The 26,894-nt window shown below is 45.0% G+C and overlaps 5 protein-coding genes across 5 annotated transcripts; 4 read left to right on the top strand and 1 right to left on the bottom strand.

Annotated features, from left to right (window-relative positions):
* Positions 1–16,172: 16,172 nt before the first annotated feature.
* LOC9663408 (vacuolar iron transporter homolog 1) lies at positions 16,173–16,736 on the bottom strand. Its single transcript, XM_024667199.1, has 2 exons — positions 16,692–16,736; positions 16,173–16,583 (listed from the first exon to the last, which is right to left on the bottom strand). The coding sequence occupies exons 1-2, from the start codon at positions 16,734–16,736 to the stop codon at positions 16,173–16,175; spliced, it is 456 nt and encodes a 151-aa protein (XP_024522967.1).
* A 2,809-nt stretch (positions 16,737–19,545) lies between these two features.
* On the top strand, positions 19,546–20,343 carry LOC9663407. The gene is made up of 3 exons (XM_002993519.2): positions 19,546–19,639; positions 19,713–19,811; positions 19,882–20,343. The coding sequence occupies exons 1-3, from the start codon at positions 19,568–19,570 to the stop codon at positions 20,260–20,262; spliced, it is 552 nt and encodes a 183-aa protein (XP_002993565.1). The 5' UTR covers positions 19,546–19,567; the 3' UTR covers positions 20,263–20,343.
* A 503-nt stretch (positions 20,344–20,846) lies between these two features.
* LOC112343549 (RING-H2 finger protein ATL72-like) lies at positions 20,847–21,920 on the top strand. Its single transcript, XM_024667198.1, has one exon. The coding sequence runs from the start codon at positions 20,847–20,849 to the stop codon at positions 21,612–21,614; it is 768 nt and encodes a 255-aa protein (XP_024522966.1). The 3' UTR covers positions 21,615–21,920.
* Positions 21,921–22,070: 150 nt separating this feature from the next.
* On the top strand, positions 22,071–26,063 carry LOC9663405 (protein CHROMATIN REMODELING 25). The gene is made up of 22 exons (XM_024667184.1): positions 22,071–22,225; positions 22,293–22,649; positions 22,720–22,821; positions 22,877–23,117; positions 23,175–23,300; positions 23,353–23,409; positions 23,459–23,545; positions 23,598–23,693; positions 23,748–23,798; positions 23,847–23,921; positions 23,973–24,059; positions 24,106–24,197; positions 24,260–24,383; positions 24,432–24,551; positions 24,607–24,720; positions 24,765–24,848; positions 24,908–24,973; positions 25,022–25,077; positions 25,133–25,274; positions 25,338–25,436; positions 25,489–25,811; positions 25,877–26,063. Exons 1-21 carry the CDS (start codon positions 22,116–22,118, stop codon positions 25,711–25,713), a joined length of 2,511 nt encoding a protein of 836 aa, XP_024522952.1. The 5' UTR covers positions 22,071–22,115; the 3' UTR covers positions 25,714–25,811; positions 25,877–26,063.
* A 33-nt stretch (positions 26,064–26,096) lies between these two features.
* Positions 26,097–26,747, top strand: LOC9663396 (E3 ubiquitin-protein ligase EL5). The gene is made up of 2 exons (XM_002993516.2): positions 26,097–26,573; positions 26,691–26,747. The coding sequence occupies exons 1-2, from the start codon at positions 26,097–26,099 to the stop codon at positions 26,745–26,747; spliced, it is 534 nt and encodes a 177-aa protein (XP_002993562.2).
* Positions 26,748–26,894: the final 147 nt, after the last annotated feature.

Below are 26,894 nucleotides of genomic sequence, written 5' to 3'. Positions count from 1 at the left end.
GCGTGCCTATCCTTGTTCTGCGTCCGGCTTGGGTCTAAGCCCAAGTTCCATTCCATGCTAGTTGGTGGAGTACCCATATCCTCACGTTAGGCCACCGGTATGCCGAAATAGCGCCAGACTCCATTTGGCTCCGTTTTGCGTGCTGGTCCTGGCATTGGGATGCTGGTTGCTCCAGGACTATTCCAAGTCGCTCCGGGCTCCTGTCCCTTCACTCCTTGGGCTTTATGCTCGGGAGTTGCTCCATGGTTCGGTTCCGACACTCCTTGGCTCCATGCTTGGGAGTTTGGCACCGTTCTATCGTTCAGTGGCCCAAGGCCCTGAACCTCGGGTTCCTATGGACACGTGGCATGGACACGTGGCATGTGACACGTGGCATCCGTCACGTGGCACAAAGAGGGTTTAGGTTCCGCTTCGTGGTGTTATCCTATGGTAAATCACCATAGGATAAAGGGTCAAAACCACGTGCGCTACATTTGGTATTAGAGGGTGAGTCTCAGCGAGTACTATACAATGAGATTGGGCAACTAGTCTCGTTGCATACGCAGAGATGAAAACGATGATCCGAGTGGGTACACGTTTGGTGCAAAGGGTTCACATTTGTTCCTTGGGTATGGTTTTGGTTACCTTTTGTACCTAACAATGTGAGCTTGCTCTTGGGCTCATAGGATGGATTTGAGATGCTCCGTTAGCACGAGTTTGAGCTTGGGCTCGTGAGTGAGGCGCATTAGCAACTTGAGGTTACACTTTGAGTTGGCAGGATTAATGTTAGCCTATCAGTGGTTCCATGAGTTGTTCCATGTACCGTGGGTGAAAGTAAACCTTCCCTAAGTTTGCTATGAGTGGCAAATAGGTTGGTCTGTAGCTGTTTAGCATAGCACTAGTGGATCCTTCCTAGGCATGGTTACAAGTGGATCAGTAAAGACTGTAGGGATTAGTCTATTGGTTCAAGTAATCATTGCCGTGCTCTCTCATAAACTTTTCTTGGATTGAACTGAAGGTAGTGCGAAAGCAAGCTTGAGGTTTAGTCAAAATTGAGAACGAAAAGAGAGTCATCGGGGACGAAGGATCAAACACGTAAATCATCTTCTCTTGGAGAAATGATTTGCAACGAGGTGTGACTCATTGCTCGTGTTCACATTATGCAATCAAGAGTCCCTATCTTGATGCATGTTGGAAATGATGGTCTTACAAATGGTGAGTCATGGGATGGATAGCGGTGAAACGCTAAACCATTTTGTCTAGACTTGCTATCGGAAGACTTGGGTTGCAATGCTCAATTCTTTTCCGGGGAACCTTGCTATTGCTCCTTGAGTAGCTTGGTATTGGATTAGTGTTGAGTTTGGTCAGAAAGAGAGTGGCATGAGTTTGTCCATGTTGTGAACAAAAAGTTAGTGGTGTTGGGTGTTATAAAACTCTATCGGTGGAGTGTGGCATTTATGTTGCATTTTGTCGAATTGAGTTGGCACTTGATGCTCACATAAACCTTTGAAGTAATGACATTGGCATTGCTCATATTGTTGCTTGATTGATGATCAAGTCATTGTGATACTTATATCATATCCATGTGATAATGAACAATGTGTTTACGAAGTTGCTTGGTTAACGATGATCAACCCCAAAGTGGTTGATGGAGAAGCTAATCTACTTGCACGTAGTAGCATTGTAGTAGCTTTGACTAGATTCTCAATGGTGGACCATTATGCTAAGTTTGAGTTGGTACCTTGTTTCCTTGAGGGTTTGCCCATAATGTGTTGGAAAGGGTTATAGCATTCACTTGCTATAGCTTGTTGGTTTATCCGTTAACACTTGGAGTAGATTGTTGGATGGAAAAGGTGTGTAGTTGAGGCATTTACATCACTAGCACTTATGTTAGTGGAAGTGGCATTGTTGTTCGAGTGATGAGGAATTTTCCTTAGACCTTGATTTTCTATGTCATTTTTCTTGTTAGTGTTTTAGCTTCACATTGGATCTTGAAGGTGGTTGAAGAAGAGTGTTAGTGCAATGTAGATATCCGAAGATGTGGTCTTCGTGATCAAGCCTTGGATGTTCACTTTGCATTTTGCGGATGTCGGTGTTGGATGTCGGAAGTATGGGCAAAAAGAGATGTTCAAGGCTTAAGCATACTATGGGTCATGAGAATGTATGTTGAGGTGAACCTATGTGAAGTTGTTAGTAGGAGGAAGTTGGTTGAGTCTTGAAAGTTTGCATTCCTGGACTGAGAGCCATTCTTTCTCTAGGATGGAAAATTTTCCACAAATTTTCTTAGATTTTTCCAATAGCTAATCTATTATCACTTTGCCAAAAACCATTCTGTTTTCGTAAGCCAGTACAAACTAGTGAAGGGGTTGGAGTTGACTTCGGTTGGCTTAGACCTTGGTAGGTAGTTTGTATGATGCGACCCGAAAGGGATGCTGATTTTCGAAGCTAGAGCAATTGAGTTGGATAGAGTCTGGAGTTGATGTAGAAAAGTGGCCATTGCACTTTTCTAGAAAGGTGACCCTTGTGCCTTTCTTTTACAGCGTTATGCTTGTGGCAAGTTGCTCCTTGCATTCTATTAGACTCTATGAGAGTAGTGAGCTCTTACTAATCTTGACTTGGTCTTGGTGGCCCTGCGCCTTGGCTGAGGATAGTGATGTTCAACTTAGTTGTTTGAGTTTGAGATGTTAGTACCCATACTATAGCTTTGTCTGTGAGGAGGTTGTGTACTGACATGAGTTCATCTCATGGTCTTCACTTGAGTTTCGACTTAGTGTTGATCATGTATAGCTAGCCTCTTCAAGGCATGCTCAGAGCTAGTGGTTAAATGCATTGGTGAGTTTATCGCGGTTGAGTTGGGTTCGAGTGGTTATTTAGTTTGTGCTTGTCTATGAACCTTTATCTCGTCCATGAGGTATTACGTTCATGTTGGACAAGTATATGACTCGATGGCATGAGTTTAGTGTTTGGGTCTTGTGAAGGCAAGTTGAAAGAGTGATTGTTAGTTGCTTTGCGACTAGTGATTACTTGTAGATTTTGTCGAAGACTGTTACACTTGCTTCACTTGATGATGATTCAGCAGTGATGGGCTTGCTTTATCGGATGGTGTTGCAGAGGATCGTGTCATTAGACTTATATGGTTTTCCATGTTGGTATGTTGACTCTACCTTTGTTTATACCATTTGGTTGCATTTAGTTCATAGTGTTGGATTTCATGGAGTCTTGGATGTGGTGATTCACTCCTTGAGGAAGTGTTATCTGTAACTGAGTATTGTTGAAGGATTAGTCTAGGATACTGAGTAAAGTATCTTCGACTTTGGTTAGCTTGGTTGCAAGAGAGTTTTGAGTGGTGATTCACTCTTGCTTTCTTCTAGCTTTATTATGGTGTTGATGGCATTGAGGTGATGCTTTGTCATTGATAATATTGATGTTGAGATTCAGGTGAGATGATATATCTATCCTTAGGATTGATATTGAGTTTCATTGTTCTCGATGAAGATAGTGTTGATGATTTGGTTATAGCTTTGTGTTATTAGCATTCGCGCATTTGCTAGTTAGCAACTATGTTGACGTTCAAATGAACTGAGTGGCAAGTTTGAGTTAATTATGTTCTAGACGAGATTATTTAGTAGAGGTTAAGCTTTGGCTTTTCCTTGAAAAGTGATTTAGTCATGGACTATGCTAGCTTTATAAGAGGGAAGAGTTAGTGATTGAATCCTTGCTGGATTTCAGTTGGGATATATCGATCACTGATGATTCTTCTTATGCTTGTTATGAAGTGAGTTACGTCTTGCTATAGATGGATTCATGGAGGATCGTTTGGTGATCACTTGTTGAGTATAGCTTCGTTATGCTTAGCTTTTGGATTGATGCAGACATGCTCTTCATTAGCTTTGGCATTATGAAGTTTAGCTTATGGATGTGTTGAAGAGGATGTTGTGGGTTGTACTATGATTTCTTCTTTAGCATTGAAGTTAGTTCATGCAAGACTTGTGATCATTGTTAAGCAAGACTTAGCTATAGACTTCTTCGAGCTTTTGGTTCTTTGAGTTTTATGCTCATTGTTCCATTTGTTAGAAGTTGTTGGGGAAAACATTTTGGCTTGTTAGCTTCGATATTGATGTTAGTATTTGCGTTTAGCAATCATTGGCGATGATTGACTATCATCTAAGATAGTTGATTATCCTTGTCAAGGGTGTTGCTTAGTTATTGTTGATATAGAATGGTTTGCCATTCTGCGGGATGGTGGATTCTTTCTTTGACAATGATTATGCATTTCTTTATTGATGGGATGATTGATGATCTTTCATGATGGTTAGTTGTTCTCTTTGATAGCTTTTGGCTTTTCGCAATACCGCATGTTCTTTGTGGTTTGCTCTGGATTGGTCTCTTGGGTTTGAGACATCAGTAGGATATTGCTGACACTTGCTTAGGCAACTTGAGTTCCTTGGTATTGTTGGCTGGGATCTATTCAGATTGACTTTTGTGATAGTTGGCAGGAGTGAGTGTTTATTAATCTTACCGCATTCATTCTCTTCTGTTGATTGTTGCTTGAGTTTGTTCTGATAGATTGGAATGTTATTTCCTCCAGGTGATACATTCGCAAGCATTTTGCTTGCCAGTTGATGATAATTTGTGTTCTTTGAGTTATCTTTGGTAAGTTGTTCGGCATACTATCTGCCATCTTCAGTAGTTAAGTTTTGTCATTGAGTTTTCTCGATGATACGCTTGCTATTGAGTTTTGTTAGATGGTGATTCCTATGTTTCCCAATTATGATGATCTTGGTGGTTCCTATACTGTAATCCTAGTTTATCGGATGATAACTGGCTTGGAATACTTTTGTGTTCTAATCTAAGATATATTCACTGATAATTAAGCTTCTAAGATATCATTGTCTATGACTTTGATATTGTCCATCTATTGATCTTTGAGTTTGGGCCAGTAATAGGCAGACTGGCTTCGGCACTTCGTGTGCATGTTGAAATCTCTAGTCATGGGGTAGCTACTGTCGACTGGTCACACAACCCGCCTCTTTGTCGATGTTCCTTGTTCTGTTAAAAGGGTGTAGCGCACGTGGTTTTGACTCTTTATCCTATGGTGTTTTACCATAGGATAACACCACGAAGCGGAACCTAAACCCTCTTTGTGCCACGTGACAGATGCCACGTGTCACATGCCACGTGTCCATGCCACGTGTCCACAGGAACCCGAGGTTCAGGGCCTTGGGCCACTGAACAAAGGAACGGTGCCAAACTCCCAAGCACGAAGCCAAGGAGTGACGGAACCGAACCACGGAGCAACTCCCAAGCGTAAAGCCCAAGGAGCAAAGGGACAGGGGCCCGGAGCGACTTGGAACAGTCCTAGAGTAACCAGCATCCCAATGCCAGGACCAGCACACAAAACGGAGCCAAACGGAGTCTGGCGCTATTTCGGCATACCGGTGGCCTAACGCGAGGACATGGGTACTCCACCAACTAGCATGGAATGGAACTTGGGCTTAGACCCAAGCCAGACGCAGAACAAGGACAGGCACGCAAGCGGGAGCTAGACTATGCCTCAGGTTGGTCGGCCATGCCCGACCTACCCACTATCCCTACTATACATTTGGAACCCCCCACAGCCCCCCCCCCTTGAGGAACACACGCTTTGGGCTTTCACCCCAAGCCTCCCTTAGTATTAGGAGTTAGTCTATAGGACAAGCTCGAAACTTACTAAATATGGAATGTCCCTAGATTGCGAATTTGGACACGGGACGAACACCATTGTGTTCAGGACGATCTCTACATTCCGTAGATATGCCAAATGAGCAAATCTGGACACTTTCCATAAATAGCATTTGGGACCAAAATGAGACTAACACAAAGGGCATGATAGCGAGGGTGTTTGGCAGACACGATAAGCTATCATCCGGCGATATTGAGGGACCAATCTCAATACGCGAGGGTTCTTGTCAAGCCAGTGCAAGACAGAGCAAAAGAGAACTAAGAGCCAGGCCGAGTATGCTCAGCTAGAAACACATAGGAGTTCCTACCTTATGTCCATCTGGCTAAGTACAGGTGCTAAGCCCAGTAAACTAACACTTGAACAAGAGGGGCTGATAAAAGGAACCAGCAATACCGACCTCCTGCCATCGTGGCAGTAAGGTAAGAGTGTCCGTAAGGACTAGCCGACAGGTAACTTTCGATACCTGAAGTCACATTCGCGACACTCTCCCCCCCTTGGGAAGATCGACGTCCTCGTCGATGCATACTCGAGTCTAGAATACCGCCAAGGAAACAACTCCAGAAAAAGTTCACGGTACTCACACTATGTGAGAAATGCACCAACTTAAATGAGTTAGGGGTAACCTCTTTGTCTAACGCGGATGCGCTACCAGCTCAGACACCTTCCGGCCGTCGCCGACAAGGAAATGACCAACGGAGTCAGCCACCCTTGCTGCTCTGGGAGTCACCCAGCTTACAAAAGTGTGATATGCCCCTGCCCGCAGGAACATAGAGAGAGAAGCCAGAGGCCCCAACCCTCCTAAGCAAAGAAACCAAACCCGTCGGTAAGGTTTAGATAGACTACTGTAAACAGGCAGTTAGAGTTGTTTACACGGTCACGCCCTTTTAACGGAATAAGGAACATCGACAGAGAGGCGGGTTATGTGACCAGTCGACAGTAGCTACCCCATGACTAGAGATTTCAACATGCACACGAAGTGCCGAAGCCAGTCTGCCTATTACTGGCCCAAACTCAAAGATCAATAGATGGACAATATCAAAGTCATAGACAATGATATCTTAGAGTCTTAATTATCAGTGAAGATATCTTAAATTAGAACACAAAAGTATTCCAAGTAAGTTATCATCCGATAAACTAGTATTATAGTATAGGAACCACCAAGACCACTATCATTGGAAAACATAGGAATGACCATCCAACAAAATTCAATAGCAAGTATATCATCAAGGAAACTCAATGATGAAACTTAACTACCAAAGATAGTAGACAGTAAGCTAACAACTTACGAGAGATAACTCAGAGAACACCAAGTATCATCGACAAGCAAGCAAAATGCTCGCGAATGTATCACCCGGAGGAAATAACATTCCAATCTATCAGAACAAACTCGAGCAATAATCAACAAAATAGAATGAATGTTGTATGGCCAACAAACACTCGGTCATGTCAACTATCATACGAGCCAATCCAAATAGATCCTAGCCAACAATACTAAGGAACTCAAGTTGCTTAAGTAAGTGTCAGCAACATCCTACTGATGTCTCAAACCCAAGAGACCAATCCAGAGCAAACCACAAAGAACATGTGATATTGCGAAAAGCCACAAGCCATCAAAGAGAACAACTAACCACCATAAAAGATCATCAATCATCCTATCAATAAAGAGATGCATAATCATCGTCTAAGAAAGAATCCACTATCTCAAGGAGCAGCGAATCATTCTATATCAACAACAACCAAGCAAAACCCTTGACAAGGATAATCAACTATCTTAGATGATAATTAATCATCACCAATGATTGCCAGATGCAAATACTAACTTCATCGAAGCTAACAAGCCAAAATGCATTCCCCAATAACTTCTAACAAATGGAACAATGAGCATAAAACTCAAAGAACCAAAAGTTCGAAGAAGTCTATAGCCAAGTCTTGCCTAATAATGATCACGAGTCTTGCATGGACTAACGTCAATGCTAAAGAAAAAATCATGGTACAACACACAATATCCTCCTCAACACATCTATAAGCTAAACTTCATAATGCAAAGCTAATGAAGAGCATGTCTGCATCAATCCAAAAGCTAAGCATAATAAAGCTATGCTCAACAAGTGATCATCAAACGATCCTCCATGAATCCATCTATAGCAAGACGTAACTCACATCATAACAAGCACAAGAAGAATCATCAATGATCGATATATTCCAACTCAAATCCAATAAGGATTCAAATATTCCAATATCAATCACTAACTCTTCATCTCGTAAAGTTAGTGTTATCCACAACTAAATCACTTTTCAAGGAAAAGCCAAAGCTCAACCCCTACTAAATAATCTCGTCTAGAACACAACTAACTCAAACTTGCCACTCAGCTTGTTTGAATGCTAACATAGTTGCTAACTAGCAAATGTACGAATGCCAATAACACAAAGCCATAGCCAAATCATCAACACTATCTTCATTGAGACTAATGACACTCAATATCAATCCTATGGAGAGATATCTCATTTCACTTGAATATCAACTTCAACAATGTCAATGAAAAGGCATCGCTTCAATGCCATCAACACTAGAACAAAGCTAAAAGAAAGCACAAGTGTATCACCACTCAAAGCTCTCTAACAACCAAGCTAACCAAGGTCGAAGATACTTTACTCAGTATCCGAGACCAATCTCTCAACAATACTCAGTCACAGATAACACTTCCTCAAGGAGTGAATCACCACATCCAAGACTCCATGAAATCCAACACCACGAACTAAACGCAACCAAATGATATTAACAGAGGTAGAGTCGACATGCTAACATGGAAAACCCATGTAAGTTTAATGACACGATCCTCCGCAACACCATCCGGCAAAGCAAGCCCATCACTACTAAATCATCATCGAGTGAAGCAAGTGTCATAGTCTTTCGACAAAGTTTACAAGTAATCACTAGTCACAAAGCAACTAACAATCACCCCTCAACTTGCCTTCACAAGACTCAAACACTAAACTCATGCCATTGAGTCATATACTTGTCCAACATGAACGTGATACCCCAGGTTGAGATAAATGTTCATGGACAAGCACAAACTAAATGACCACTCGAATCCAACTCAACTGCGATAAGCTCACTAATGCATTTAGCCACTAGCTCTGAGTATGCCTTGAAGAGGCTAGCTATGCATGATCAACACTCAGTCGAAACTAAAGTGAAGACCATGAGATGGATCATTTCGGTACACAACCTCCTCATAGACAAAGCTACAGTACGGGTGCCAACATTTCAACTTGCAAACAACTAAGTTGGACATCACCATCCTCAGCCAAAGCGCAAAGCCACCAAGACCAAATCAAGATCAGTGAGAGCTCACTACTCTCATAGAGTCTAACGAAATGCAAAGTGCAACCTGCTACCAAGCATAACGCTACAAAAGAAAGGCACAAGGGTCACCTTTCTTAGAAAAGTGCAACGGCCACTCTTCTACACCAACTCCAGACTCTATCCAACTCAATTGCTTTAGCTTCAAAAGTTAGCATCCCTTTCGGGTCGCATCATACAAACTACTTACTAAGATCTAAGCCAACCGAAGTCAACTCCAACCCCCTTTCACTAGTTTGTACTGGCTTTCGAAAACGGAATGGTTTTCGGACAAAATGATCAATAGACCAGCCATTGGAAAAGTCTAAGAAAATTTGTGGAAAATTTCCCATCCTAGAGAAAGAATGACTCTCAGTCCAGGATTGCAAACTTTCAAGACTCAACCAACTTCCTCCTACCAACAACTTCACATAGGCTCACCTCAACACAAATTCTCATGATCGAACAACATGCTTAAGCATCGAACATCTTTGCCCATATAACCGACATCCAACACCGACATCCGCAAAGTGCAAAATGAACATCCAAGGCTTGATCACGAAGACCACATCTTCAGATATCCACATTGCACTAACACTCTTCTTCAACCACCTTCAAGATCCAATGTGAAGCCAAAACACTAACAAGAAAAATGACATGGAAAATCAAGCTCTAAGGAAAATTCCTCATCACTCGAATCAACAATGCCACTTCCACTAACACAAGTGCTAGCGATGTCAATGCGTCAACCTCACATCTTCTCCATCCAATAATCTACTCCAAGTGCTAACGGATCAACAGATGAGCTATAACAAATGAATGCTACAACCCATTCCCAACACCTTATGGGCAAACCCTCAAGGAAACAAGGTACCAACTTAAGCTTAGCATAATGGACCGCCATTGAGAATCCAGTCAAAGTTTCTACAATGCTACTTCGTGCAAGTAGACTAGCTTCTCCATCAACCACTTTGGGGTTGATCATCATTTAATCAAGCAACTTCGTAAACACGTTGCTCATTATCACATGGATATGATATAAATCACAATGACTTGATCATCAATTGAGTAACGCAATGAGCAAGGCTTATGTCATTACTTCAAACGTTCATGTGAATATCAAATGCCAACTCGATTCGACAAAATGCAACATAAATGCCACACTCCACCAATAGAGGTTTACGACACCCAACACCACTAACTTTTGTTTACAACACGGACAAGCTCATGCCACTCTCTATCCGACCAATCTCAAAACTAATCCAACACCAAGCTACTCAAGGAACAATAGCAAGGTTCCCCGGAAAAGAATTGAGCACTGCAACCCAAGTCTTCCAATAGCGAGCCTAGACAAAATGGTTTAGTGTTTCACCACTATCCATCCCATAACTCACCACTTGTAAGACCATCATTTCCAACATGCATCAAGGTAGGGACTCTTGATTGCATAATGTGAACACAAGCAATGAGTTAACACCTCGTTGCAAATCATCTCTCCAAGAAGAGAAAATGATTTACGTATTTGATCCTCCGTCCCCGATGACTCTCTTTTCGGTCTCATCTTTTGACCAAACCTCAAGCTTGCTTTCGCACTGCTTTTAGTCCAGTCCAAGAAAAGCTTATGAGAGAGCACGGCAATGATTACTTGAACCAATAGACTAATCCCTACAGTCTTGATTGATCCACTTATAACCATACCTAGGAAGGATCCACTAGTGCCGTGCTAAACAGCTACGGACCAGCCTATTTGCCACTCATAGCAAACCCAGGGAGGTTTGCTTTCACCCATGGTACATGGAACAACTTACAGAACCACTGGAACCATCGATAGGCTTACATTAATCCTGCCAACTCAAAGTGTAACCTCAAGTTGCTAATGCGCCTCACTCATGAGCCCAAGCTCAAACTCGTGCAAATGGAACATCTCCAAACCATCCTATGAGCCCAAGCGCAAGCTCACATCATAAGGTACAACAAGGTAACCCAAAACCTATCCCAAGGAACCAATGCGAAGTCTTTGCACCATAACGTGTACCCACTCGGATCATCGTTTTCATCTCTGCGTATGCAACGAGACTAGTTGCCCAATCTCATTGAATAGTACTCGCTGAGACTCATCCTCTGATACCAAATGTAGCGCACGTGGTTTTGACTCTTTATCCTATGGTGTTTTACCATAGGATAACACCACGAAGCGGAACCTAAACCCTCTTTGTGCCACGTGACAGATGCCACGTGTCACATGCCACGTGTCCATGCCACGTGTCCACAGGAACCCGAGGTTCAGGGCCTTGGGCCACTGAACAAAGGAACGGTGCCAAACTCCCAAGCACGAAGCCAAGGAGTGACGGAACCGAACCACGGAGCAACTCCCAAGCGTAAAGCCCAAGGAGCAAAGGGACAGGGGCCCGGAGCGACTTGGAACAGTCCTAGAGTAACCAGCATCCCAATGCCAGGACCAGCACACAAAACGGAGCCAAACGGAGTCTGGCGCTATTTCGGCATACCGGTGGCCTAACGCGAGGACATGGGTACTCCACCAACTAGCATGGAATGGAACTTGGGCTTAGACCCAAGCCAGACGCAGAACAAGGACAGGCACGCAAGCGGGAGCTAGACTATGCCTCAGGTTGGTCGGCCATGCCCGACCTACCCACTATCCCTACTATACATTTGGAACCCCCCACAGCCCCCCCCCCTTGAGGAACACACGCTTTGGGCTTTCACCCCAAGCCTCCCTTAGTATTAGGAGTTAGTCTATAGGACAAGCTCGAAACTTACTAAATATGGAATGTCCCTAGATTGCGAATTTGGACACGGGACGAACACCATTGTGTTCAGGACGATCTCTACATTCCGTAGATATGCCAAATGAGCAAATCTGGACACTTTCCATAAATAGCATTTGGGACCAAAATGAGACTAACACAAAGGGCATGATAGCGAGGGTGTTTGGCAGACACGATAAGCTATCATCCGGCGATATTGAGGGACCAATCTCAATACGCGAGGGTTCTTGTCAAGCCAGTGCAAGACAGAGCAAAAGAGAACTAAGAGCCAGGCCGAGTATGCTCAGCTAGAAACACATAGGAGTTCCTACCTTATGTCCATCTGGCTAAGTACAGGTGCTAAGCCCAGTAAACTAACACTTGAACAAGAGGGGCTGATAAAAGGAACCAGCAATACCGACCTCCTGCCATCGTGGCAGTAAGGTAAGAGTGTCCGTAAGGACTAGCCGACAGGTAACTTTCGATACCTGAAGTCACATTCGCGACAAAGGGCGTGACCGTGTAAACAACTCTAACTGCCTGTTTACAGTAGTCTATCTAAACCTTACCGACGGGTTTGGTTTCTTTGCTCAGGAGGGTTAGGGGCCTCCGGCTTCTCTCTCTATGTCCCTGCGGGCAGGGGTGTATCACACTTTTGTACACTGGGTGACTCCCAGAGCAGCAAGGGTGGCTGACTCCGTTGGTCATTTCCTTGTCGGCGACGGCCGGAATGTGTGAGCTGGTAGCGCATCCGCGTTAGACAAAGAGGTTGCCCCCTAACTCATTTAAGTTGGTGCATTTCTCACATAGTGTGAGTACCGTGAACTTTTTCTGGAGTTGTTTCCTTGGCGGTATTCTAGACTCGAGTATGCATCGACGAGGACGTCGATCTTCCCAAGGGGGGGAGAGTGTCGCGCATGTGACTTCGGGTATCGAAAGTTACCTGTCGACTAGTCCTTACGGACACTCTTACCTTACTGCCACGATGGCAGGAGGTCGGTATTGCTGGTTCCCTTTATTAGCCCCTCTTGTTCAAGTGTTAGTAAACTGGACTTTGCATCTGTACTTGGCCGGATGAGCATAAGGAAGGAATTCCTAAGTGTCTATTTAGCTGAGCATACTTGGCCCGGCTTGTTAGTTCTCTTTTGCTCTGTCTTGCACTGGCTTGACAAGAACCCTCGCGTATTGAGATTGGTCCCTCAATATCGCTACATGATAGCTTACCGTGTCTGCCAAACACCCTCGCTATCATGCCCTTTGTGTTAGTCTCATTTCGGTCCCAAATGCTATTTGTGGAAAGTGTCCAGATTTGCTCATTTGGCATATCTACGGAATGTAGAGATCGTCCTGAACACAATGGTGTTCGTCCCGTGTCCAAATTCGCAATCTAGGGACATTCCATATTTAATAAGTTTCGAGCTTGTCCCAAAGACTAACTCCTGATACTAAGGGAGGCTTGGGGTGAAAGCCCAAAGCGTGTGTTCCTCAAGGGGGGGGGGGGGGGGGGCTATGGGGGGTTCCAAATGTATAAAAGGGATAGGGGGTAGGTTGGGCATGGCCAACCAACCTGAGGCAAAATTTAGCTCCCGCTTGGGGGCCTGTCCTTGTTCTGCGTCCGGGTTGGGTCTAAGCCCAAGTTCCATTCCATGCTAGTTGGGGGAGAACCCATATCCTCACGTTAGGCCACCGGTATGCCAAAATAGCGCCAAACTCCATTTGGCTCCGTTTTGCGGGCTGGTCCTGGCATTGGGATGCTGGTTGCTCCAGGACTGTTCCAAGTCGCTCCGGGCTCCTGTCCCTTCGCTCCTTGGGCTTTATGCTCGGGAGTTGCTCCGTGGTTCGGTTTCGACACTCCTTGGCTCCATGCTTGGGAGTTTGGCACCGTTCTATCGTTCAGTGGCCCAAGGCCCTGAACCTTGGGTTCCTATGGACACGTGGCATGGACACGTGGCATGTGACACGTGGCATCCGTCACGTGGCACAAAGAGGGTTTAGGTTCCGCTTCGTGGTGTTATCCTATGGTAAATCACCATAGGATAAAGGGTCAAAACCACGTGCGCTACATACATCAACTACTATTCCAGAGTTAAAAGAGGTTGATAGTAACATTTATAGAATCTGTTATAACTCCTCTTGCTCTTATTACCAATTCTCATGTTTAGTCAGAGTTTTTTTATGGGAATCCTAAAATAATGCATACCATTAGTTTAATCACTTTACAGTGATTGTTACCTATCATTCTTGGGATGATGCTTAGCATTTATATGAGTTTCCACATGTCTTTAAGGAACAGCATTATAGTGGTACAATGGTTTAAGCACAACCACTTATGTGGATTAGAGTATTCTCCTAGATGTCTTCAAACGTGTATTTAAATATATTGATAATTGTGATAATGCCTTTTAATAATTGCATTATCTTTGTTAAAGGCCATTTGAGTCAATAATGCAATTTGGCATTTGTTTTTAGAACTTTTTGCTTTATGTGGAAGTGGATCAAGTTGGGAATGTTATGCCCACCTTAAGATTTTGTTTGACTTGCATATGCATTTGCTCCAACCATCCTTGATAATACTTTTCAACGAACATAATGTTATAAGATATCACTTCTTCCATTTCTCGTTACACATCCTTTAACTCCACTTTCTATAGAAGATGATCCTATTCTGATAAAGGTTAATGTTATTGTTGCTCGTGTTTAAGGAAAAAAACAAAGACATGGTCATGGCCATGATGTCAGCTATTGGGCATATGATGAGGTTGGCCACACATATCGGTGTTAACGTTTTTTAAATTAACATCTTCCATTTCCTGAATGGAGGTATTGGCATTAATAATGTAAAGGGTTCCAAGGATAGTGGGTAAATTGGGTATACCTGACCAATCTGAGTATAGTTTAGTTTATGCGTGCATGCCTATCCTTGTTTTGCATCCAATTTAAGTCCAAGTCCAAATTCCATACCATGCTAACTGGTGAAATACTTATATCCTTGCATTAAACCACTAGTATGCTAAAATAATGTTAAACTCTATTTAACTTTGTTTTGCATATTAGTCCTGGCATTGGAGTTGGAAGTTCTAAGATTATTCCAACATTGCTCCATGCTCCTGCTCCTTTACTCCTTAAACTGAATGCTCATGACTTATTCCATGCTCAATTCTGTCACTCTTTGGCTATATGCTCGGGAGTTAGGCTCTGTCTCTTTGTTCAGTGGCCCAAGACCTTGAACTCAAGTTCTGCTTTGCTACCCTTACCGTTCTACTTCATGGTTATCCTATGGTAAAATACTATAAGGTAAAAGGTAAAAGTTATGTGCATTACAATTTTCATAATCTTATAGTATATGGTTTGTCTAAGGGGCCCTTTACTCAATAGAAAAGACCATATTAAGTGTTGGAGTAAGTTGGACCATAAGTTTATGAAGTTCAATATAACATTTAATAGATTAATTTGTAATAGTTAAAACACTTCATAAAAAGGGATTAACTAACACCACCTATAGATCCACTAATGCCTCCTTTTGATGTTCCTCCAGATCCTAACCCATTAATCATAGAACTTTGACTATTTTCCATCCTTTCAAAAGAAGAGGATGATGTGAGGTCCAAGTGTACAACTACAATATTATATACTAATATTAGTATAGTGGGATTTTTATAGGTATCGAATTAGTTTCAATCCAGACCACTCGGTCCTATATATAAACTAAGGGTTTTGAACTAATTAATATATACATCTCTATATTTCATTTTCATATTTTTTATACACTCACAATATAACAAGCAGATATAAACACTCTTTTTTTTATATATATATTTTAGTGAGTCTCTCATTAGTCTATACCTCAAGCAAAATCATTTCTTTCATTATCCCTTTACCATTGCTAATGAGACGGAGATGGTGAATATTATGTATAATATACACAAAGGTATTCTATCATATTTCATTTTGAAAACCCATAACATCTTTTAACCCTCAATCCAATACACCTACACTACTTTGGAGGCAAAATGTGTTTGAGAAATATTTTACTTTTAATTTCTTGATTGTTTATTCTTATGAATGAGTGCTTCAGATTTTTTTCTAAAATCTAAAGTTTAGAAGAAAGTTAATGGATAACTTCCCAGGGTTTATATTTGTTTTAAGTAGGACATCATTATATTTTTTGTACAATAATAGAATCTTAGAATATAAATATTCCACATTTATTTAAACTCCTATTCATTTTTAAAAGCTCTTAAAGTTAAAGAGCTTGTTGAAGACTAAGGGCAGCATTCCGCCAACCAGCACCAACTTTAACCACGTCCTGGCCTTTGCCGGAGAGCTGTGCTGCCACCTCTCTCAGGCGTCAGTCCGCACGTCACGTATATCTGGGCCAGCTCCTCCATCTCCTGCCGGGAGCGTGCTGCTGCCGCTCCCTCTCTATCTCGGCCACCTTGGTGTCGCACTGTGAGGACACCGACACGAACTCTCCCACTGCCATGCTGCACGTGCCGGTGATGAGGCCTGCGATGCCCAAGAGGATGATGCTGCGCTCGTTACTGTTCCTGGCACTCACGCCCAGGAGGAGCGATGCTATCGAGACCAGGCCATTGTTGGCGCCAAGGACGAGAGCCTGCAGCCACGGAGCTCTGTGAGCAACGCGGAGGCTGCTCCTGCAGTCCTCTTTGGCCACTTCTCCATCTCCCTCGGCTTGTTGGTTTGCTGCTTCATTTGGTAGCTTTGGGGACTTTATTGCCTCGTGATATAGTTGTTTTTCTAGATCCTCACTCTGGAACCATGGAAACACGTGCTGTTTCCAAGATCGTGGCTTTGAGTATTATCTGGGAGAAGAATTCTAAATGTGAGGTGAGAAAACATAAAATTTAAAAATGACTACCTGGTAACTGAAGTATATAATTCTCGGATCCTGCAAGAGCAGCATTCTCGTCCAAACGTGTGGTCTTAAGTTGTAACGAACTGTGGAGCCCGCACACTCCACGGTCCCACTCGTTGGTTTCTACAAGGGAAGCTTTGTCTCCGTCTCTGTCTCGTCCAAATCGAAGCAGTTCGTCGCGTCACTTCCTCCAAGTCTTAAGTTTATGCTCCTCCTTGTCGTCTGGGAGCTGCATTCCCATCATTCCCAGGACGTTAGACGCTGGTCCAGGCAGGCCTTGCTGCGATGAGTACAAGTCGAGCAGGTTCTTAAGGAGGTTGATGTCCACGTCCACAGGCAAATTTTCGTCTCCGGTAGCAGTAGCGGTAGCAGCAGTAGATGCTGACCCTGACGCGTCAGGTTGAGCAAATGTTTTGGAGATGCTCAAGTTTTTCAGCTCGTGTTGGATAGCGTCGGGGTACTCCTCCATAAAATCATCCTCACCTTTCGAAAGGTCTTCATCTTCGGAAAACAATTTAGAGCTAGCATATTGAGAGGAGAGAAAACGAATACCTTCACCCGAATCTGAATCTGAGGAGCCCGACTGTAAGTCCCCGGCACGCTCATTATCCAGTTTCAGTGCTGTTTTGAGTTCGTGCATAAAAATTTCCAAATCCGTAGACACAGGCTCGTCATCTATCAGGGTTGATGGTTAGCAAAGTTCAAAACAAGATCACAAAATATATCTTACTCTTTGGTACCTTGGTACCCTCAAAACTTGAGATTTTGTCCACAAAGGACTTCATGTAGATGGTCTCAGCGACCATGGGCACAACCATCGCAGTCATGTTTTGGATGCTCACATTCTGGGTGAAGAGATTGTAGTGTTGAAAACTAAGGAAGAAGAGAAAAACTCTATTACTCAGATATTATCATTGCCATACATACACAGGTGAGAGTCATGACTCTCCAGATCCACCACGTGTCACCACGTGTCTCAGCCGTACAGTGATCTTGGATGTACTACATCCTCACACCCCCACTCAGCCGAGATCATCATGCGAAGGTTGGATCAGAAAAAAGAAATTAATGCTAAACCATTGTGAACCTATCTCACTCCCCCCACTCAGCCGAGAAAAGCTGAGCTCATGAAATCAGCATCTTGTGGTGTTGAACAAGAGTAGCAGCAAGTTCCAAGGTACCCAAGCTTGCACACAGCCCAGCTTGTATTAGGACCCATCAGGAACCAGCATCTTGTTCCATGTCCCCCACTCAAATGTGATCTCTCCCATCAGCCTCAAGGCCTTTGCGCACAGCAATTCCCGAGAGAAGCCTCTTGGCAGCATCAGCAAGTCTCCAGGAAGCCTTCCCTTGTAGCAGCAGGGGCATCAGATCGTCTCCAGCGGTAGCAAGCAGTGCCGCAAGCAGTGCCCTTCCAATTCAAATCCAGGCCAGTCTCGATCAAGAACGGCCTCCATTTTAGGGTTGCCTGCACAAGACAAAATAAACAAGAAAACCTCCATATTGATATTTGCAATTCACAGCCACTCCAGATCAGGGGGCTTATTGTCTTCCTCCTCCATTCAGCCCAGGATTTAATCCTTGAGCTCCGATGCCATGTTGAAAACTAAGGAAGAAGAGAAAAACTCTATCACTCAAATATCATCATCACCATACATACACAGGTGAGAGTCTGTGACTCTCCAGATCCACCACGTGTCACCACGTGTCTCAGCCATACAGTGATCTTGGATGTACTACATCCTCACATGTAGGCGAAGTCTGCAGAGCTGGCTTGGATCACGAAGAGGGCATCCGAAAAATAAGCTGGTGATGGGATCCAGAGGTGGTGTTGGGCAGGTGCTGGAGGCACAAGAACTTGAAGACCTGGACGTCTAGATCGAAGGGGTTGTGGTTCTCGTAGACCGAGGCGGCCGTGGATCCTCCATAGGCAAAGTTTGCGCCGCGGTAGAAGTTGGAGGCCATGGTGATGCTCCACAAGTATGGGGACAGGAGAGGGAAGCCGAGGTGTGAGGTAGTCAATCCATTGCAAAACCTTCCCTGGGAGTGTTGATTGTTGCGATAAAATCCTTGCCTTAGGGGCAGTGTTGCAATGGGATCTGGGAATTGTGAAGATGTTGAAGTATGGAAATCCAGTGTCCTAGTTGCCAGTGTCGGAGTAAGAGTTACCAAATTTGTAGACGGACAAGACTTTCAGCGTCTGGATCCCAGCCACGGCTTGAAATTAAAGAGAATGATACAAGAATAATAAACCACAAAGACATTTTTAGGAAACTAATGGGAGGATTGTGGAACAATGATCAGATTACAAATGAATGGAAATATATGTTTATTTAAAATAACTGTGCCACTTTTGTAAATATTAAAATTAAATTTATCTTGGGCCATAGTTATTTTTCTATCCTCTCTTTGGAACTTTGGATACCTTATTGTTTTTATCTTTGAAAATCCTCACTCTATTCCAATGATAATCACCAGTGTAAAAACTATCCTCTGGAAGCACTATAACATTAACACTAGCTCCGACCTCACGCTGGATTATGCTCTTGGCTTGCTCAGCATCCGCTCTCAGAAGTTCATCCCATCTATCTACACAAGAGAATTTGTGAATTCAATCAGAAAATCAGAGAAAAATGTGGAAAGATCACCCTTGCTTCCATTCACATTCAAAGCATAGACAATGAGCATAAGGAGGATAGAAACATAGCCATTTATCTTCCTCATTCTCCCCAAGTTACTAATATCTAGATCGGATGGCAAGTTTTAAAGACAAGGAGGAGCTCTGGATGTATCAACCATAGGCTATGATTAAAGCAATGCAGACTTTTGTTATTTAGCTTGGATCCAAAGAAGGGGTTTAGGGCACGGAGGCTAGAAAAATGCGGTGGGTCACAAGCGTGAGAAGAATCATTTCGATAGTGTTCAAGGGAGAAGATCCGGTGCTTCGCGAGGTGAGAGCCCAAATCCCAGATACTTGGAAGCGAGCCTGGAGTGATCGCTTTGGTGGGTTTTCTCGATCGCCAGATGCAGGAAGCTCGGCGGAATCAGGAGCAAATGGTGTTAAAGGTCTTCCGTACGCTCCATGAGGAGCTCTTGAAGAAGGAGCAAGTGATGATCCAGGCGGTGAGCGAGTGTTTATAAGATTGTCTCTCGTTCTTTCTTTCTTTCTTCTCCTGAATTGTGACTCTGGCAGCGTGAAGAAGCCACGAACAGGATAAAGAGTGTGACCCAGCAAGTACTCGCGACGCACCCGGAGCTATCGCAGAATCAAAAGTCTCAAGAGCTGACCATGGACGAGCTCTACACTTATATGCAGGCTCTCAAGCAGAACAAAATTCCATTCGATCTCAATGCCGACGTACGTGCCCAGCTCGAGGAGCTCAAACGCAGCAGCAAAGTTGACGACCAGAGCGACGGTTCTCCGGATCAAGCTCGCAGTGTGGACATCCAAGCCCATCTCGAGGAGCTCAGCCGTGCTGACAATCCTCCGAACGATCACTATCAAGCCGACACTCCTCAAGCAGATCAAGCAGATGCTCCTCAAGCAGCCAAAGAAGATCACGCAAAGCCTTGAGGGACAAGTTTTGTTTTTTTCTCCCTCTCCCTTTCTTGATAAAGCATAGCCAAAGCAACCGTCGCTCTCGGAGCAAAGTCATGAAGATTCGCCCAAACTCTTCTACTAGGTGCGTGAATCTTCGACTGGCAAAACAATCAATTCCTTGCGCGTGGTCTCTGTACTGGGCAGCCTCTCCGCCGCTGCGCCATCGCCATCTCTCCACCTCCATTTCTCCACCTCCATCTCTCTCGAGCCTTCGTCCATTCATCCACGGGCAAAAAAAAGGAGACGTGGAGATCTGGCTCGCGAGTTCTCTAGCGTTATCCACTGGAACAAGGATACAAACAAACAATGCAAGTCTCTGGCATTGATTTGTGTCGGTCGCTCCAGGCTCCAGCGTTGACAAAGTTCTGACCCCACGGGACCTCCCATTAGATTTCCCCGGGAAAAGAATTCTTCTTTTGAGCTAAAATCACGGCACCGTACCGTACGGTAGACCCTCGCTGCCACGTGGCGGATTCTCTTTGCTCCATGTGGCGGTGCATATTCCGTTGGCTATACGTTTGGCCAGCTAGATCTATATATGGTTGGCTTCCTTTTTAATGCGGAGAAACGGGCGGAATGTTTTGGTCGAGAACTTGTTCCTCGTAGGGTTCTTGGCTGGAATCTCCCGGAAGATAGAAATGCTTGGCGCGCCACCTCCCAACGCCGCTGCCTCCGCCGCCTCTGCCGTAGCGCCCACGCTCTCGGGCTATGACATTGGCCAGAATTTCACCTCGGCGCTCGCGATTGGCGCCGCCGCGATCGTCTGCACGCTCGCATTGCTCGCCTTCTACTTTTGCAGGTATGTGTCGCTGGACCGCGGCGGCGGCGGCGGCGACAGCAGTGCCGCCAGCGGCAGCTCGCAATGGAGCGGCGGCGGCGGCGGAGGAGGAGGAGCGGCGGCGGCGGGGCACTTGGAGAAGATCCCGGTTGTGGGGGCGGGCGAGGTGGCAGGGCGGATCAAGGGTGGCGAATTCTGCGCTGTTTGTCTCACAGACTTCCAGCAGCAGCAGAGCCGCCTGGATCCTGCCAGTGACAGGCTCCGTTTCCTTCCGCACTGCTCCCATTGTTTCCACTGCGATTGCGTCGACGAGTGGCTCCAAAAGCATCTCTTCTGCCCCGTTTGCCGGACGAGCTTAGTCGCCGCTGCCGCCACCGCCGCCGGGAGCAAATCACAGTCGACTGCCACTGACACAGCAGCAGCAGCAGCAGCACCAACACCACCAGAGCAATCGGAGCAATCCGAGCTTCAAATCGTCATTGTAGTTGATCCTGGAGCTCGCACCGATCGGGATCGCGAGGTGGATCGGGAAGAGACAAAGCAATGACACTGACAAAGTTGATCAAGATCGGATAAGCTTGCAAGAACAGAGGGAGTTAACTGATCTCACCGGTTCGTACGCGCACCATACGCATCCATATCAAAATCACCCGCACGGCCTATCGCCACACACATTGTTGGCGTGAGACACGTATTGCTTGCTCACACACTTCGTGCTACCAAAGAAAATAAAATGTGCCCATCTCTTCGCAAGAGAAAGAAGCGTTTGTAAGTTGTAGGATCTATGATCACTTCGAATCACTCCTCCCCATCTTGCTGTCCGCACTGATCGAACAACAATAAACAATAACAAAAGAATGGGACAAGGGAGACCCTAATCATTTGAATTTTATACTAGACGAATATCTTTTTGTACTGGCGGGAAGTTTAGTAGCTAGGGTTCCTGAGCAGAGGGAGGGTTTCGCGTCGCCGCCTCGCCCGTGGATCACTCGTAAGGTTCGCTTCGCCTAGATCGCGCGATTCTCTAGCTAGGGTTTGCGGCGCGGCCATGGACGATGAAGATTTCCAGCTCGAGGACGATGAGGAGGAAGAAGAAGGGGTAGAAGATCTCGCCACGCCAGAGAACAGGAAGTCCGAGAATGTGGCAGCGCTACTGAGGTGAGATAATCTCTGGCTTCTTGAGCACATTTCACTCTCATCTTGGTTTTTAAATTTTTTTTTTCAGGGGAGACTTGGTTGTGAAGCGACAGGCATTGATTCCAAAGGTTCTCACTGTCACAGACGGCGCCGCCGTGATCAGGAGGCCTTTCAAGTCCCCGTGTCCTGGCGGGCAGACCAACAGTGACGAGCTGCTTCGGCGCCTCTCCGCAAGGAAAAAATTTGTTCCTTGGAAGAGACAGCCTCTACTTCCCTTGAGTCCCAATGTTGAGACGCTGCCGATTCAAGAGGATCCCAGTGAAGGGAGTATAGAGCTTCCGGATGACTTCGAGCCTTTGGTGCTGTGGCAGCCTGATGGAAACGAGGATGGTGCGACTATAGTGGTCGATCCAATTGTCGCGAAGTTCCTTCGACCACATCAAAGGTACTCTGTTGTTTTGTTTTCTTATCCCTTTCTTGGTTCTGTTTTCTTTCACAATGGAATGTATATGCAGGGAAGGCGTCCAGTTCATGTTTGAGTGTGTAACTGGCCTTCGCGAGTTCTCAAAAGCTGGCGATGCGGCTTGGTCTGGATGCATTCTCGCTGATGACATGGGGTACAACGTCCAGTTCAGTTGTTGGACGCCTTCCTCTTTAACGATTTATTTCCAGGCTTGGGAAAACGTTGCAGTCTATAACGCTTCTTTGGACATTATTGAGACAAGGTTTCCAAGGATCGCCAATAGCTAAGCGGATTATCATTGTCACTCCCACCAGTCTGGTAAGTAACTGGGAATCTGAGATCAAGAAGTGGCTTGGTGGGCGTGCTAGCGTCATTGCAATTTGCGAGGCATCACGTGCTGAAGTTCTTCAAGACGTGGCCAGTTTTCTTTCACCCAGGAATGCATTTCAGGTATTTCAAATTTTTTTCAAACGTAAATTTTCTAATCATGGGCAGGAGTTTCTGTAGATTCTTATAATTTCATACGAAACTTTTCGATTGCATGCGGGCAAGTTTCAGAAAGAAGGTGCTTGTGATCTTCTTATTTGTGACGAAGCACACAGGCTGAAGAACGACCACACTCTAACAAATCAAGTGAGCTTTTTACATATGTCGTTTTGGTTTTTCTAAGGGGTTGGTAATTTAGGCACTTGCCAGTCTTCAGTGCCATAGGAGAGTTCTACTTTCTGGCACTCCAATGCAGGTCCGCGTTTCAATATAATTACTTGCAGTACATCATTTTTCTCTTGCAGAATGATCTAGAAGAGTTTTACGCTATGGTGAATTTTACGAATCCTGGCATTCTAGGCGACGTGGCTGCATTTCGCCGGTATTATCAGGTAAACAGCGGCAGTTTTTCCTTTGGTATTTTGAGTGTTTGTATCGGTCTAGAATCCTATTCTTCGCGGTCGTGAGCCTGAGGCTACAGAAGAGGCAAGAAAACTAGGATTGGAGCGCTCTGCAGAGCTAAGCGAGAAAGTCAATCAAGTATCCAGCTGAGAGTTCAATTTTGATACTGAACTGAAATTGGTTGTCTTATAGTTCATACTTCGGCGTACGAATGCACTTTTGTCCAACCATCTTCCTCCCAAGGTGAATAAAGCTTTGGTACTTTATCGCTAACTTTATCTAAATTTGTAGATCGTGGAGGTAGTTTGCTGCAAGCTGACGAACCTGCAACGAGAGCTGTATACACACTTTATACACTCAAAGAATGTATGCAAACTTCTGAGCATTTAGCTTCTTTCTGAACTCCATGTTGTGCAGGTCCGTCTGGCATTGCAAGACAAAGCAAAACGTGCTCGTGTCCTTGCATCAATTACGGCTTTGAAAAAGCTTTGCAGCCATCCAAAGGTAGATCGATTCGCAGCGAGTCATTGTTTCAAACTCTTGCCTGCAGCTGATATATGACACTGTTCGTGCGGGCGGATCAGAAGCCGCTGGCTTTGAGAATTGCATGCAATTTTTTCCGAAGGAGATGCATACTGGAAGGTAGATCCTTATCAAAAGCCATATTTTCATCTAACAGGGTATATGACATGGTACCCTGACAGAGGGACTCCTTCCGACGGAAGCTGGGTTAAGTTGTCTGGAAAAATGTTTGTTCTAGCACGTCTACTGGAGAATCTACGGAAGAAAACAAACGATAGGATCGTGCTTGTATCGAATTATACACAGGTAAAATTTCTTTTTTCCCTCTAAATTTAAATAAATGTTTGCTCTCAGACCTTGGATCTCTTTGCTCAACTCTGTCGAGAACGGAACTATCCCTATGTAAGGCTTGATGGAAGTACGTCGATTGGGAAAAGGCAAAAGCTGGTGCAAAAGTTTAATGATCCGTCACAGGTTATTATGACTTTAATGCATTTCGTTTATCCAACGTTAAACTGTCGGTGAACAGAACGAATTCGCTTTCCTGCTGAGTAGCAAGGCCGGTGGATGTGGATTAAACTTGATTGGCGGCAACCGGCTGGTTCTATTTGATCCTGATTGGAATCCGGCAAATGACAAACAGGTAACAGAAACGTTCTGAATATCATTGCTTTAACTAGGATGCAGGCAGCAGCGCGTGTTTGGAGAGATGGCCAAAAGAAGCGTGTGTACATCTATCGATTTTTAGCAACTGGTACAATCGAAGAGAAGGTAGCATAAAGGTGTAGTTGTGAAAGCGCTACTTTTTCTAACACGCTTGTCGCAAGCAGGTTTATCAGCGTCAAATATCGAAGGAAGGACTTCAAAAGGTGATCAGTGGCGACTCCAAAGCTGAGGTTCGAAAGCTGATTAAATTTTTGAAGAGAGTTGTAGTCCTGTTCCAGGTCAACGCGCTATCCACAGAAGATTTGAGGGATCTGTTCACCCTTCGCGACATAAGGTGATTGCAATGGATTATGAATTCCTTGCGGCTCATTAAATCGTTTTTTATCCAGTTCTGATACACATGACACGCTTGATTGTGAACGTTGCGATGTTGAAAATGTTCCAAATGAACTAGCTAATCAACTAGGTGATATAGGCGCTTTCGCTGGGACTGCCGGCTGTCTGGAGAGGCAAAGGCATTGGGAGAAACAGGTCTGGAGGTCTACTCGATGGTCAATGCATAGATAAAAGTTTTTTTCTTTTTCCTGTCGCCAGATAGGTGAGCCTGCCGAAGAGGACCTGATACGCTGGGCTCACCATTCGCATCCATCAACAGTCCCTGATGTCATCTTGCAATGGGCTGCTGGTGAAGAGGTGAGTGCGCAGTGTCTCCTTAAGAATTTGACTGAAAGTGGATGTGGACCAGGTTTCATTCGTTTTTACGTGCCAAATCGATGGTAAAGTAGTTCCTATAGACTCGATTTTACCATCAGCTGCCGCCGAGGAGGAGAGAGATTCTACGAGAACGGCTAGAACCACGCTGCCGACGTTCGCGCAAAAAAGAAAGCTTGACAAGTCAGTACTACAAGCCGCCTGTTTGCGTTCGCCGAAGAGGGTCTGCATCGATTTAGAAGTAAGTGATTCCGACTGAGAGACAAGGAGGGAAGGGCCCCCTCTCCTCGAGAAGATGCCGAGCAAATTGCAAGCGTGCTGACGTCGGTGGCTTATTCCCCTCGATCGACGTATGAGGTACGTTCCATTTTCCTTCTTTTCTTTTCGCTGGTGTGATCTCATGACGGGATTCTGATTGCTAGGATCGAGACGACGTAAAAGCTATCCAGCCAGACGCTACACTTTGGTTTGGTTTGAGGGGGCAGATTCCTCAGTGTGTGGCTTTCTGCAGCGATGACCGACTAATGCTACTGTTTAACTCCTCCGGTGTCAGCTCAACACTAAGTCAGCTTGCGCTCCTAATGACCTGGAGCCCCAATTCTCTCCTCGACGCGGGACTGACAAGCTTGGCGAAAGGGAAGAATGCAAGACCCGAGATCTTCGTCGCCACTCTCCTCGTCCCTGGCAACCGATCGCCTCACGGTGGTGATTGTCTGCTCCATCCTCTTCGCATTCATGCTGCTGTCGCTGCTCATCTTCTTCTACGCGTGCAAGTGCGTCGAGGCTCGCAACAGGCGTCACAGGCAGGTACAGGAGGAGGGACAGGGGCTCGTTGGTGCTGGTGCTGGTGGCTTCCAGTCCAGGCTGGGACTCTCCAAGGATCTAGTGAAGCGGCTGCCGGTGGTGAGCTACGAGCAGCTGGTGAAGATCAAGAGCGGCGAAGAGAATGTCGAGTGCTGCGCCGTGTGCTTGATCGAGTTTGGGAAGGGAGACTCGGAGATTCGGCACCTCCCGCGCTGCGGCCACTGCTTCCACACTGACTGCATCGACATGTGGTTCTTCTCGCACAGCTCCTGCCCGATTTGCCGCGACAGTTTGCAAAAGGAACCGCTGCTCGAGGTGGTTTCCACCTGAAGATCCTCGGGTAAGAAAAGAAAAAACTCTTCTCTCTCTTTCACTTGAGTTTTTTCCAAGTTCGTCTCGTTCGCTACTTATGGGTGTGGTGCGTGAAAACAGGAGCCCAAGGAAAGAACACTCGGGAATGTGTCTATATCAAACTTTGGACGTCGTTGAGGAAAGGATAAGTCGGATCGGTCAGTTTTCACGACTCTCTTTTCTTCCTCCTCTTTTCCGGAGTTTCTATCGGAAAAGAAGTGAGACCACTTTGTACACGGAGTGTAATTACAGCTTCAAGACACAACCGAACAAGTTCCTACGATG

This window comes from Selaginella moellendorffii, unplaced genomic scaffold (assembly GCF_000143415.4).
Source record: "Selaginella moellendorffii unplaced genomic scaffold, v1.0 SELMOscaffold_163, whole genome shotgun sequence".
In the NCBI taxonomy this organism is placed as follows: Eukaryota; Viridiplantae; Streptophyta; class Lycopodiopsida; order Selaginellales; family Selaginellaceae; genus Selaginella; species Selaginella moellendorffii.
The sequence above is the reverse complement of the archived record's forward strand: the minus strand, read 5'-3'. Positions and strand labels throughout refer to the sequence as shown.

Excerpts from the sequence above, each read along its gene's own strand:
- LOC9663405 (XM_024667184.1), top strand. The coding sequence starts at position 22,116 with ATGGACGATGAAGATTTCCAGCTCGAGGACGATGAGGAGGAAGAAGAA. Across the intron at positions 22,822-22,876 it reads ATTCTCGCTGATGACATGGG|GCTTGGGAAAACGTTGCAGT; the intron begins GTACAACGTCCA and ends ATTTATTTCCAG. Across the intron at positions 25,078-25,132 it reads TTCACCCTTCGCGACATAAG|TTCTGATACACATGACACGC; the intron begins GTGATTGCAATG and ends TTTTTTATCCAG.
- LOC9663408 (XM_024667199.1), bottom strand. The coding sequence starts at position 16,736 with ATGCTGCTCTTGCAGGATCCGAGAATTATATACTTCAGTTACCAG. Across the intron at positions 16,584-16,691 it reads TTATATACTTCAGTTACCAG|AGTGAGGATCTAGAAAAACA; the intron begins GTAGTCATTTTT and ends CCATGGTTCCAG.
- LOC112343549 (XM_024667198.1), top strand. The coding sequence starts at position 20,847 with ATGCGGAGAAACGGGCGGAATGTTTTGGTCGAGAACTTGTTCCTCGTA.
- LOC9663396 (XM_002993516.2), top strand. The coding sequence starts at position 26,097 with ATGCAAGACCCGAGATCTTCGTCGCCACTCTCCTCGTCCCTGGCAACC. Across the intron at positions 26,574-26,690 it reads AAAAGGAACCGCTGCTCGAG|GAGCCCAAGGAAAGAACACT; the intron begins GTGGTTTCCACC and ends GCGTGAAAACAG.
- LOC9663407 (XM_002993519.2), top strand. The coding sequence starts at position 19,568 with ATGCGGTGGGTCACAAGCGTGAGAAGAATCATTTCGATAGTGTTCAAG. Across the intron at positions 19,640-19,712 it reads AAGATCCGGTGCTTCGCGAG|ATGCAGGAAGCTCGGCGGAA; the intron begins GTGAGAGCCCAA and ends CTCGATCGCCAG. Across the intron at positions 19,812-19,881 it reads AGCAAGTGATGATCCAGGCG|CGTGAAGAAGCCACGAACAG; the intron begins GTGAGCGAGTGT and ends TGACTCTGGCAG.